The 15380-nt window shown below is 30.4% G+C and overlaps 1 protein-coding gene across 6 annotated transcripts in view; it reads right to left on the reverse strand.

Annotated features, from left to right (window-relative positions):
- The window catches only part of LOC132745157 (uncharacterized), a 36842-nt gene continuing 21462 nt past the window's right edge, over window positions 1-15380 (reverse strand). For all 6 annotated transcript variants that reach the window (XM_060733984.1, XM_060733980.1, XM_060733979.1 and 3 more), the window contains exon 7: window positions 1-1174. In XM_060733984.1, coding sequence (XP_060589967.1) covers window positions 364-1174 — 811 coding nt within the window. In that variant the 3' untranslated portion in view covers window positions 1-363. The remainder of the gene's footprint in view (window positions 1175-15380) is intronic.

Consider the following 15380-nt stretch of genomic DNA (forward strand, 5'->3'; position numbering starts at 1 on the left):
TAAAATTGTCTAGCATTTTATTATAATGACTACATGAAGTGTACAGTTTAGTAAATCAATTAGTATTTAAATATTATTTAAATCAAAATAAACCACTTCAAGTCGTGGTTTTGGTCGAAATAATAATATCAGTCTATCTCAATTAAGAAATTATGGTAAAAGTATAATGGTATAGAGAGCAGGGCATAGCTTAAATATTAAAGAAAAGTACACAAATGTATCATATACACACTGTATATACGGAAATGTTTACAAATGTAGCACTATCAGCCGAAATCATACACATGTAATGCAAACTTGTTATTGCAAATGTAAATCTTTCAAGGAATTTAAACAGTTCTGTCATAAGTGATAATCACAGAATCAAACAACACCGCTTTTCCGCCTGATATCTATGACGTAGCTCCCGTTTGCAGCATTGTATGATCTTATAGCATGCAACAGTGCGTTTGACAGCTCACTTAACTGCTCGGGTACATTGCCTTTTGACTTTCCAAAAAATGTAATTTTGGAGTATTCAGCATCTGTCAGTGAAAACAGCGAAGGATAGAATCTTAGAAAATTGATCATTCCATGAACGTCTTCTTGCATAAACCGCCAGTACAACGATGTGATTACGTCACCCCAATTTCCTTGCACTATGTCGAGATAGAAAATTGAGAGCAGTGCTTCTCTTTCCATGCTTGATAGCATATTAGTTGTTGTATTCGTATCATATTTTTCCTCAATGCGCTCTAAGACGGCTTTTATCAGATTTTTTAGAATTTCAGCGGCTTGATCTCTGACACGAGAATCTGGTAATGTCATATAGTATTTAAGATAATCAAGAAGATTGGTGCGGCCCTCCAAACTTTCAACATCTGATCTCATCTTGATTTCTAATCCATTCATATGTGATAGGATTTGTTCGCATTTCAATTTACATAATCGATCAGATACTTGCGCTGCATCTTCATAAGAGGCAATTGAGATAGCATTCTCTTCGTCTATGTCGAGAATGTTTAACAGGGTCGCTCTGTCATCATATTTCGCGTCGATCTCAAATAAGATATCACGAACCGTTTTAGCTACTCGCTTTCCTTGTTTTTCTTTCACGACGCTGTCTATTTCCATTTGTAACCATTCGTCAACACGGTGTTCAAACCTTTCACGGAGCCCATTATCATCTATATATCTGGAAAAAATGTTATATGTAAATTAAATACATGCACATGCAATATACAGGTGTGCCCTACCTGTTATTAATTAATTTCTCCTTTTTAGCATTACTCATTCAAAATTATTAATACACTCTTAAATCAGACCTACATATATTATATATCTCATATACATGTATGTATACCTTAAACATATATACATGTACAACTTCTGCACATACTCTTATTGATACAATACATACTCTGATTGATACCTGTATTCCTACAACACATACTGCTATTGATACCTGTATTCCTACAACACATACTCTGATTAATATCTGTATGTCTTAATCACATACTCTGACTGATACCTGTATTCCTACAACACATACTCTGATTAATATCTGTATGTCTTAATCACATACTCTGACTGATACCTGTATTCCTACAACACATACTCTGACTGATACCTGTATTCCTACAACACATACTCTGATTGATATCTGTAAAATTACAACACAAACTCCTATTGCTACCTGTATTCCTACAACACATACTCTGATTGATATCTGTATAATTACAACACATACTCTGACTGATATCTGTATTCTTACAACACATACTCTGATTGATATCTGTATTCCTACAACACATACGCTGACTGACATCTGTATTCCTACAACATATACTCTGATTGATATCTGTATTCCTACAACACATACCCTGACTGATATCTGTATTCCTTCAACACATACTCTGATTGATATCTGTATGATTACAACACATACTCTGACTGATATCTGTATTCCTACAACACATACTCTGATTGATATCTGTATAATTACAACACATACTCTGATTGATACCTGTATTCCTACAACACATACTGCTATTGATACCTGTATTCCTACAACACATACTCTGATTGATATCTGTATGTCTTAATCACATACTCTGACTGATACCTGTATTCCTACAACACATACTCTGATTGATATCTGTAAAATTACAACACAAACTCCTATTGCTACCTGTATTCCTACAACACATACTCTGATTGATATCTGTATAATTACAACACATACTCTGACTGATATCTGTATTCTTACAACACATACGCTGACTGACATCTGTATTCCTACAACATATACTCTGATTGATATCTGTATTCCTACAACACATACCCTGACTGATATCTGTATTCCTTCAACACATACTCTGATTGATATCTGTATGATTACAACACATACTCTGACTGATATCTGTATTCCTACAACACATACTCTGATTGATATCTGTATAATTACAACACATACTCTGATTGATACCTGTATTCCTACAACACATACTCTGACTGATATATGTATAATATAACACATACTCTGACTGATACTTGTTTAATATTACACAGACTCTGATTGATATCTGTATAATATAACCATACTCTGACTGATATCTGTATAATATAACACAGACTCTGATTGATACCTGTATAATTTAACACATTCTCTGACTGATATCTGTATTCCTACAACACATACTCTGACTGATATCTGTATAATATAACACAGACTCTGATTGATGTCTGTATAATTTAACACATACTCTGACTGATATCTGTATTCCTACAACACATACTCTGATTGATATCTGTATTCCTACAACACATACTCTGATTGATATCTGTATTCCTACAACACATACTCTGATTGATATCTGTATTCCTACAACACATACTCTGATTGATACCTGTATACTATAACACATACTCTGATTGATATATGTATAATATAACACATACTCTGATTGATACCTGTATTCCTACAACACATACTCTGATTGATATCTGTATAATATAACACATACTCTGACTGAGATATGTATAATAACAACACATACTCTGACTGATATCTGTATTCCTACAACACATATTCTGATTGATACCTGTATTCCTACAACACATACTCTGACTTATATCTGTATAATATAACACATACTCTGACTGATAGCTGTATAATATAACACAGACTCTGATTGATATCTGTATAATATAACCATACTCTGACTGATATCTGTATTCCTACAACACATACTCTGATTGATATCTTTATTCCTACAACACATACTCTGATTGATATCTGTATTCCTATAACACATACCCTGATTGATATCTGTATTCCTACAACACATACTCTGATTGATACCTGTATTCCTACAACACATACTCTGATTGATACCTGTATTCCTACAACATATACTCTGATTGATATCTGTATTCCTACAACACATGCTCTGATTGATACCTGTATAATATTACACATACTCTGACTGATACCTGTATAATATTACACATACTCTGACTGATATCTGTAAAATATAACACATAGTCTGACTGATAACTGTATAATATAACACATAGTCTGACTGATATCTGTATAATATAACACATACTCTATCTGATATCTGTAAAATATAACACATACTCTGACTGATATCTGTATAATATAACACATAGTCTGACTGATATCTGTATAATATAACACATAGTCTGACTGATATCTGTATAATATAACACATACTCTGACTGATATCTGTAAAATATAACAGATAGTCTGACTGATATCTGTATAATATAACACATAGTCTGACTGATATCTGTATAATATAACACATAGTTTGACTGATATCTGTATAATATAACACATACTCTGACTGATATCTGTAAAATATAACACATAGTCTGACTGATATCTGTATAATATAACACATAGTCTGACTGATATCTGTATACTATAACACATACTCGGAGTGATATCTGTATAATATAACACATACTCTGGCTGATATCTGTATAATAAAACACATACTCTGGCTGATATCTGTATAATAAAACACATACTCTGACTGATATCTGTATGATTACAACACATATTCTTATAATGTATACCTACTAAACACACCTTGTTTAATTCTGTATACCTTCTACACATACACTTGTATACATACAACAAATTGCCTGCTTGAATGCCTCAATAATTTGTATATATGAATAGCATGCACTATATACACGCGTAGGCGTAGCAATATACTCCAAAATGCAAATTTGTTTTAAGAAAATAAAATTCAAAGTAATCAAAAATAATTTTTTACCAATTTTTAACATTTGTCTGCAACATGTTTATTTCAATTATCAATATAAAGATCTATATTTATACATGCTCTTGTCCAATGAATACTTAGTGACAATTATATATGCTTCAGCTTTCCGCTGTGTAGTACAGACCCCAGACATGTCATCAGTCATGCCCTTAAAAACTCATTTTGAAGTATTTACCTTCGGAGTATATATACTGACTGAAAGCAACAATAATGTTTTAATGTTTGTTATTCGTTGGTTTTTAAATTATTTAAATTAAAATAAATCATATAAATAAAATTATACTAGAAATTCAAAAGCACAAAATATAAGCTTAAAAAAATCAAAATGCTATGCTTAAAAATTGTTCTTTTTTATTCCCTCCTTTCATTATTTGAACAAAACTGATAATTCTACTTTTACAAAGTGATGATACATGCTAAATATCTATGCTTGTATGTTGTAGGTTGGAGGAAAATACTTTTTAAACATTAATCTGTATACATGTCAACTGTGCGAAACCTAACCATCCCCCACTAACCCACTGGGCACAGCCATTTTTTAATATCATTGAAATAATTTTTGAAACAATTGCAGGGTTCTTCTATGCAATGATTCATGCCAAATAACTATGATCTCGGATTTGTAACTTTACATAAAAATACATTCATGAAAATAAGTTTTTCTGTCTATGTGACCCTTATTAACCCCTTGAGCATGATTTATATAAATTTTGTAGATGTCAACAAGGCATGCTTTATTCAAAATATCTAAGCTTTATCATAAATATTATACTTTTGGGCATATGAAAATGTTTTATCACCTCCCTTGAGCTTTATCATAAATATTATACTTTTGGGCATATTAAAATGTTTTATCACCTCCCTTGAGCTTTATCATAAATATTATACTTTTGGGCATATGAAAATGTTTTATCACCTCCCTTGAGCTTTATCATAAATATTATACTTTTTGGGCATATGAAAATGTGTTATTACCTCCCTTGATTTAAAGCTTTTAAAATTCAGCAATTCAAAAATTGGTATTTCTTCCTTTGAACATATATTTTGTGTTAATGTAGAATATAAATTAACAACTGCTAGAATGGTACTTCAGACATCATTCATGACCAATGTTTTGATAAATTGCCTTAAAAATTGAAATTATATATGCATCATTTACAACTATTGTTATTTAGTAAATTTATATATCTTAAGTTACATCAGTTTCAGTTAATAAGATTGTCTTATTTCAAAATAATTAAATCATATAAACCTATAATCCCCTCAATTATTATAATCTAAACAGAATTTTTTTTATAAAATATAAAGTTTGATAACAATAAATATTTCTGCCAACTAGATTTAATTTCCTATAATCTGTTTAAAAGGAACAGAGAGGACACAAATTTTTTATATAGATGTAAATGACTTAGTGTGACCTTGACCTTTACCTGAGGCAGATTGTCTTATTATGGTTAACATTTCTGCAAAGTAGTTTGAATTTCCTTCCACCGGTTCAAAAGATGCAGACCGGACACGAAAACTCCTAAATCAATTAATCCACGGGGCAGGGCAAATTTTGATCTTAGGAAGTACGAACTTGTGTTCTGCACACCGTCTCAATATAAGTAATATTTCTACTAAAAAGTTTTAATTCTGCCGTTTCAAAAGATACAGAGCGAACTCAAAATTTTGATATTTATACAAAATGATTTAGTGTGCCCTTGACCTTAACCTGTGAAAGGTCAAACCTGCGCTCTGCACATTGTCTTATTATAGTTAATATTTCTGCCAAATAGTTTCAATGTCCTTCCACAGGTTTAAAATATACAGACCGGAAACAACATGCTAACAGACGGACATAAAAATATACGCCGAATTTTTTTCAGGCGTATAAAAATACATACATTTATTGATGTATATGCCCACAAACTAAATATTCTAACTGACATCTGTAAACATAAACTACATTCTTAAAGATCTGTTAGATAAACTAAATATTCTAAATGACATCTGTAAACGTTAACTACATACTCTAATATCTGTATACATACCCTAAATATTATAACTGACATCTGTAAACTACATACTATGACTAACATTTGTTACATAAACTAAATATTCTAACTGACATATGTAAACATAAACTACATACTTTAATATATGTATACATAAACTAGATATTCTAACTGACATATGTAAACGTAAACTACATACTCTGCCTAATATTTGTTACATAAACTAAATATTCTTACTGACATATGTAAACGTAAACTACATACTCTGCCTAATATCTGTATACATAAACCAGATATTCTAACTGACATATGTAAACGTAAACTACATACTCTGCCTAATATTTGTTACATAAACTAAGTATTCTAACTGACATATGTAAACATAAACTACATACTTTAATATCTGTATACATAAACTAGATATTCTAACTGACATATGTAAACGTAAACTACATACTCTGCCTAATATTTGTTACATAAACTAAATATTCTTACTGACATATGTAAACGTAAACTACATACTCTGCCTAATATCTGTATACATAAACTAGATATTCTAACTGACATATGTAAACGTAAACTACATACTCTGACTAATATTTGTTACATAAACTAAATTAAATTTTCTAAATCCAAATCGCGACGTTCCAGCTTTACTGGTGGAGGAAGACCTCAGGTGCCCTTCCGTGCATTATTTCAGGCACGAACGGGCACCTGAGTAGAACCACCGACGTTCCGTAAGCTAGCTGGATAGCTTCTTCACATGAATGAATCCAAAGTCCCTGTCGAGATTCGAACCCACAGCGGTGAGGGGCAAGTGGTTTGAAGTCAACGGCCTTAACCACTCGGCCACGGACGCCCATTTATTATCTGTGTACATAAACTAAATATTCTAACTGACATATGTAAACGTAAACTACATACTCTGACTAATATTTTTTACATAAAATAAATATTCTAACTGACTTCTGTATACATAAACTGCATACTGTGACTTACATAATTTGATTGATATCTATATGTCACACCCTGAATGATGTATATGTACATAACTTTCACACCCTGCATGATGACTTATACATAAACTTCATACCCTGCTTGATGACTTAAATACAAACTTCAATCCCTGATTGATGACCTTTAAATAAACTTCACACCCTGCTTGATGACTTACACACAAACTTCACACCCCGCTTGATAACTTACATAAACACTTCATACCCTGCTTGATGACTTATACATAAACTTCACACCCTGCTTGATGACTTACACATTAATTTCACACCCTGCTTGATGACTTATACATAAACTTCACACCCTGCTTGATGACTTGCACACAAACTTCATACCCTGCTTGATGACTTATACATAAACTTCACACCCTGCTTATACATATACTTCATACCCTGCCTTATAACTTATAAATATACTACATACCCTTTTTATAACTTATAAATAAACTATATACCCTGCTTGATGACTTGCACACAAACTTCACACCCTGCTTGATGACTTATACATAAACTTCATACCCTGCTTGATGACTTACACATACACTTCACACCCTGCTTGATGACTTGCACACAAACTTCACACCCTGCTTGATGACTTACACATTAACTTCACACCCTGCTTGATGACTTATACATAAACTTCACACCCTGCTTGATGACTTGCACACAAACTTCATACCCTGCTTGATGACTTATACATAAACTTCATACCCTGCTTGATGACTTATACATAAACTTCACACCCTGCTTATACATATAATTCATACCCTGCCTTATAACTTATAAATATACTTCATACCCTGCTTTATAACTTATAAATATACTACATACCCTTTTTATAACTTATAAATAAACTATATACCCTGCTTGATGACTTGCAGACAAACTTCACACCCTGCTTGATGACTTATACATAAACTTCACACCCTGCTTGATGACTTATACATAAACTTCACACCCTGCTTGACGACTTATACATAAACTTCACACCCTGCTTGATGACTTATACATAAATTTCACACCCTGCTTGATGATTTACACACAAACTTCCCACCCTGCTTGATGACTCATTCATAAACTTCACACCCTGCTTGATGACTTACACACAAACTTCACACCCTGCTTGATAACTTACACACACACGCTTCATACCCTGCTTGATGACATACACATAAACGCCATACCCTGCTTTAATACTTATAAATAAACTTTTTATTTAATTTGTAATTTTATTAACCCCGTCATAGGCACAAAGGGGTCGGGGAGCATCCCCAGTGTACCTTACAAATACAGTATTAGTATATATGGTATGCAAAGATATAAGTTGTATTAGTTTACAACATTTGTGTAGAGCAATATATTAATAGTTCATGAACACTAAAAAAATCGTACAGATCATTATTATTTTTAATACTACAAAGTTTCAAGCCTTTAAAAAGAATGGAAATTTTAATATGTATCTGTATATTCAAAGAATTATTAATTATATAAATAGCTTGAGTTCAGAGAGAATCTTGTAATTTGCAATTATAAAAATGAGTAAAAGGCTCCTATAAAAATAATGAGATCGAAAAACTTGCTTTTAATAGTTCCTTAGTTGTAAAAGCAATTTTACAATGTTACCTCACTTGTGGATATTTATCAAAAATCTGATTTAATTTCTTAATTACTGTTTTGATATTTGGAGGAATGTAGCATTCATTGTAAGAATTTTACCTATATAAGTTTCTTATCTGACCTTTAAACTCCCAATTACTATTTACAAAATAATGAGAAGAAGTTTTCTAACAGCTAGTTATTGCCCACTTAATAGATAAAAAAGAATTCTCTTTCCATTATATACAATCTCATAAACATGAACATATTTATCCCAATTTGTACAAAAAAGCATTCAATTTTACTTCATCCAATTTTAAGTATATGTACATACTCTACTCCATGTCTTATCTGTTAATAAAGTTTAAAATTGGCATAATCAGGAACCAAAATTTGTGAACATGTGAAATTTCAAGGAATAAAAAAGGAAATAACAGAATACTACTACACATTGTTTTCATTCCAGTTTGAGTTATGCGAAACCATATATCAAATTATATACTATTGGTTGATGAAATTTTGAGGGGTATAAAAAAACGGAAGAAAAAAAACAAGAACAAATAAAAAAGACATAAAAAAGGGTTTGGTGCTAACTATGCGTGTTTAACCTGAGTAACTTAAGACTTGATTTAAAACTAAGAACACTTTTTTTTTGCTGGAATGGATGAGAAAGAGGCTGGTGGAAGTTTCCTTATAATATTATTTGGAAATGCGGATTTTGAAAGAAAATTATTAACTTAACTCAATAGATTAATATACTTATGCCATGATTTTCCAAACAAATCAAGTTTAAAAGATTGTTTCGAAATATATTTCTCAGTTTTATAACTGGCACATATTTGATTTCTGGAGTTGCTTATCTAGGCCTTGTTTGTTTTATGCTGATATAATATATATGAAATTTGGCATTTATAATTATTTGGTTTGTAACACTATCCAGACATATTTTACCAAATAAAATATCTGAAAGGCTCCAACTATTGAAATTAATATTACATTTGTCCTTTATATATAGCTGTAGCTGTATCCAAAACTGTTTTATAATATCTCAAAAAAAAGAAAAAATCAAACTTTCTTTTTTATTTGACAAAAAATAAAATATTTTATTTTAATATTTATTCTTAAGTAATTTTTATTTAATTCAAAATGAAACCAAATTTAAATTTTTATCTTTGTAAATTTTTTATTAAATTATATATTGGGTTTTCTGAAAAAATTAGGGTCAATTTTATTGATATTTTATTTATCCATTTTTGTAAAAAATTTTATTTTTCTATAATACATGCCCTTTTGATAAACCATCCTTTTTTTATTTTTGAAATTTTCAGTCGTTTGGGGATAAGTAAATTTATTTTTTTCTTTTTTAAGTATTGTACTTTAATTCAAAAAATTAATTTTTTGGTTTATGTATTAAATTTCTTCTATTAAAAATTGCACAAAATTCAAAATAAAAAATATTTCCCTCATTATTACAAATTTCCTAAAAAAGAATTCCCCAGCAACCTTAATTAGTGAATGCTTGGAATTTCCAAAATTAATATCGGGGTTATCCCGCAAATGAAAAGGAAAAATAATATTAAAAATGTTTTTTCTGTAAGTTTAAAGTAGGGGAAAAATAGCCTTTTTAAAACAATTTCCAAAAAGATTGATGTTTTAACTGCCCCAAATTTTCTTTTTTAAAAATTTATTCCATACCCCTTTTTCCCCTTAAAAAAAGGGCAATACTTTCTAAATTTTAAATAAATTTTTTTTAATTAAAGTCTCCCAAATTTAGGTGACCCTTTGGGTATTCATAAAACATCTAAGGGCAACATTTTAAAACTCCAAACTTTATTTTTTGCGTGATTTTTCCTCTTAATTTATCCATACCCTTATTCCGAGAATTTGAAGAAATTTTGTATTAAAATTTAAATTTTTTTAAAAAGGGGGATTAGGTAAAATCATAATTAAATATATGTTTGGGAGTGCCAAAAATACACAATTTTTTTAAAGGCAGTAATTCTTTTTGGGCCAATTTTGGGAAAATTTTTTTAATTTTTAAATTTTTGCTTTTATTTGGCTTAAAATTTTTGGAAAAATAAATACCCCAACAAAAATAAATTTTATTTTTCCAAACCCGATTTTTTGGGAATCCAGAAAAGTTTTATTTAGAAACCCCAAAACCAAACCAGTTTGTTTTTCTGTATTAAAAACAAGGCCCAATTTAGCAAAATTTTAAAAAATTTCATTGTTTTTTTTAAAGTTTTTTCTTGCCATCTGAAACAAGCTAGTATCATTGCATATTGGGGAAAATTTATACGCTCCATGAATTTTTATACCTTTTTTCATGATTTTTGATCAAAATTGAAAGAACTCAGCACATATAGAACAGGGGACGGGGACAGGGGATCCCCTTTACGACAGCCTCTCTGAAGGGAGAACCAGTCTGACATATGTCAATTTACTATAACACAAGACTCCACATTTGTATAGAACAGCTTAACCCATAATTGAAGGGCCAAAATTAAAACTTTAAACATAAAATCCCATGACACAGAATCGAAAGCAGCCGCAAAATCAATGAAAAGTAACAATCCTGAAATATTATTTTTCTCAGTCATACAGTATCCTAGTATTAGATGCCATTAGTCTACCGGGTATAAATCCTGTCTGGTCATCATTTATAATATATGTCAAATTATTCTTTATACGAAAGGCTATTAAAGCAGAAGCAATTTTATAAGCCATATTCAATAATGAAATTGGCCTCCAATTTTTTAAGTATAATTTGTCTTTATTGCCTTTTGGGATACAAGTTATAACCCCTTGTTTTTGTGTTACTGACAATTCTTCTGTATTATAAGCATAATTTATAGAATTAACAAGAAAAAAACCTATATCTTTCCAGAAAAATTTAAAGAATTCAACAGTAAATCCATCATTACCGGGACTGCATGGTATTATTAGACATTTTCTTTAATGAAGTTAACATCTCTTTATAAGTCAGATCTCCTTCTATAGACTGCTTAATATTTTCTTGTAATGTAGGAGTATTGATACCTTCAAAAATATTTTCAAGTGATACATCAATTGTTTCATTTCTTTTATAAAGGTTTTCATAATGTTGTTTTGTTTCAGTTAGAATATCCTTCTGTGTTTGCAATAAAAGACCATTTTTAGATGAAGTGAGTTCATTAATTTTGATATGTAATTCCGATTTTCTAAATTATAAAAATATTTTGAAGGTTTTTTACCTTTAATGATCAACTTTGCTTTTGATCTTAGAGACAGAAGTTTTTTTTTTCATCTAAAGTTTCATAGTTAATATTTTGTTTCTTTTCAATATTTTCTATTTCTTTTAGAAGTACATCCTCTTTATCAAGTTCCATTTTTTTTATGTGATGCATATCTTATGGTTATCCCCCCTAATATTAAGCATTAAAGTCTCAAAAAAGTTGGTTATTAATGCTGAATCTTAAATCTTCAATATCGACATCATTAATATTCTTATTATTCTCTAGAATATTTGTTGTGTATTGTATTTTTGTCTCTTTAATAACAATTTTTCACCTGTTCTATATATACTTCATTTTTCAGGAGTGAATTATTAAATTTCCAATATGATCTCCCCTTTTGAAATTTTCCAAATTGTAATGATATCAATATTAAAGAATGATCAGTACGGTAGCCAGGTAGAATCCTTGAATTGACTAAGTCAGTATATAAATAATCCGAAATTAAGAAAAAATCTAAACGCCCCTTTTTTATGGGATTTCGCCTATACATGTATATTCTTTTTTTTCAATATTTTCTCTCCAGCAGTCCATCAAATTAAAATCAGACATTAAGGTATGTACTTTGCATTTGGATTGTTTAAATGTAAATACTTGTAGCTATCAAATTCTTGATTAAGAACTAAATTAAAATCTCCAGCTAAAATAAAAAAAGTTATCAAACTTGGACATTTTATTCGAAACTGTATCAAAAAACTTAGGCTATCCCTGTTTGGACCATAAATATTCACATGAGTAATATTTTTCCCAGATATAGTGCAATTTAAAATGAGTAAGTTACTGTCTTTATCTTTTTCTATATCATTTATCTTACACTCAAAATTGTTATTGATATAAGTTGCAACTCCTCAGGACTGACTGTTAAAATTTGAAAAATATGTTTCATATCCCCAAATGGAACGTATATATTGCTCTTTATTTGTGAAATGTGTGTCCTGCAACATACAAATGGAGTATTTTTTACTTTTCAAAAAGTTAATTACATCTCTCCTTTTTGCCCTGTCACCAAGTCCATGTACATTCATGCTTGCAATGGAGACATTATTTGTCATAATTTAACTTGAAAGGTTTTACTATTACGTTAATAAAAAAAACATGGGAAAGCAATTCAGTAACCACTTGAAATTGTTCATAGTTTTTATTTGTTTGGATCGTCAGACCAAACAAATAATGGTAGCGAAATTTCAGACCCTGATGCTGTTAATTGCAAATGCCGAAAGTAGTCCGCTTTTTTGAAGCGGTTACTTCCCTTTATATGTACACTAACGCCGAAAAATTCAGGGGAGACCACTGCCTAAAGATTGTCAAATGACAGGCGCATTAATTTTCAAGCAAAATAGTTCCCGAATGGTCGAAGATTTCTAATATTGTTTTATTCTTTATAGATATACATGCTTATAGTAAGCTCCATGATTATTTACATCTATGTTAAACAACAGGTTTAGCGTCGAAATAATTAGAGTTACAAACTTTAATTTAGAATAATATGGTTTTCTTCAGGCGGTTAAAATATAACTTCACCGTGGCCGAGGGGTTTGCACGCTCGCTGAGGAATCGAGAGGTCTGGAGTTCAAATCCCAGTTAAGGCAACTCATTTTTTTTTTAAATTGTTTAAGTCAAATAAACATTGAATTGAACATCAGTGCTGCAATTAGTCTTATAGCCAATTTAATACAGTTAAAACACTGGAAAGCATTGGTGGCACTATACAAAAACAAATTGGTTTATAATCTCACAACCTTCACCTTTCTGACATTATGAGACCCAAACAAATTCAGCGCCTTCTGTGCTTTGATTAAACTTCTCACCAAATGGAGATAATAATTATCAGATGCAAAATTTGTACAGAGAAATTCCACCAAACCACCCAAAGAACCCATTTCCATTTCCAGCATGTTCTTGAGAAAATTACAAAGAGTTTGAATAAGCCTGGCTCATGAAGGTGAAGAAAGCAAAAATTTGCTAGAGTAATAGGTTAAAAAAAAAGAAAATAGATAAATAAAAGAAAATATCCATATGTTTTTATATGTATTATTGCCGAATTAGAGCCAATACTGTGAGGCATTAAGTTAAAATATTATTACGGATTGATCCTTTAATCAAATTAGTAGTGATTGTCCTTAGTTGAAAAAGAATCAGTGCAAAAAAACCTTTCGCCTATTTTCTTCTATATTTTTTTTCTTGACTTACTATAAACACTGCTAGGTAAACAGACTTGTTTCAAATATATAGGGCTACAGACTACAGTACATTCGAAATGAATAAAATACATTATACTCAACATCACTAATTCCGCATCATCACTTATTTCACGGTAATGGTACAGTGTTAAAATTGGTCAGAATTGACATATTTTATTCAAGCACCTAAACAACAAAGTTTTTGTGCAAAATATTTAAATCTATAGATTTTTACGTAAAACAGAACAACATTTTACAAACTTCTGCAAAAAGCAACAACAGTCCGTTAAATTTGTGCATACGTCTGAATCAATCACCATTTTCTAAATGTTCTTGTTCATTGAAAAAAATAATTTTGAGGTATAATGTAAAAGTACTTTTAATATTTAAAATTATGCAAAATAACATGTAGAAATTTTAACTGAAACATGAAAAAACTGAAATAAAACACCATAACCGCGATTTAAATGATGACATACTGTTTTCAAAATGGCCGACATATGGGCTATATCTGACTTATTTAAACTGATTTTGACTAAATATATTGTTGTTTCCTTGTGTTATTCAGCAGAAAATACCTATATGTTACAGCTTATGACAATATTTGTACCATAAGTTTCATTTGTTGTTTTGTTTCTTGCTTCAAAGCGTTAAGTACCGTGAACCAAGAGGAGCACAGTATATAATGAATAATATTTAAAAAGGCCTAAATTTATATATATGTAAAAGGGCTGCATTTTAGTAAACGTTGTTCAGTTTTTATTATCCTTTCCGCTTATTTTCCTTACCTTATTTGTTTGAGTTAATTTGATTGGTGCTTTCGTTTTAATTCTATATTTTTCATTGGTCGACTTGATTGAAATCATTCGATTAGTTAAGAACTTGTTCTGAGTTATTTTGACCAATCAATCCTATATTTATCATTGTCATGACTACCAAATGTGTATAAATACCGGGTGAATTTCTATATTACTTGTCTTGGGGAAGTGGCCGACAGGTCAGTTCACTTCAAAGCCATAGAGCT

Source organism: Ruditapes philippinarum, unplaced genomic scaffold, assembly GCF_026571515.1.
Source record: "Ruditapes philippinarum isolate M1 unplaced genomic scaffold, ASM2657151v2 ctg323_1_1_1_1, whole genome shotgun sequence".
Lineage (NCBI taxonomy): Eukaryota > Metazoa > Mollusca > Bivalvia > Venerida > Veneridae > Ruditapes > Ruditapes philippinarum.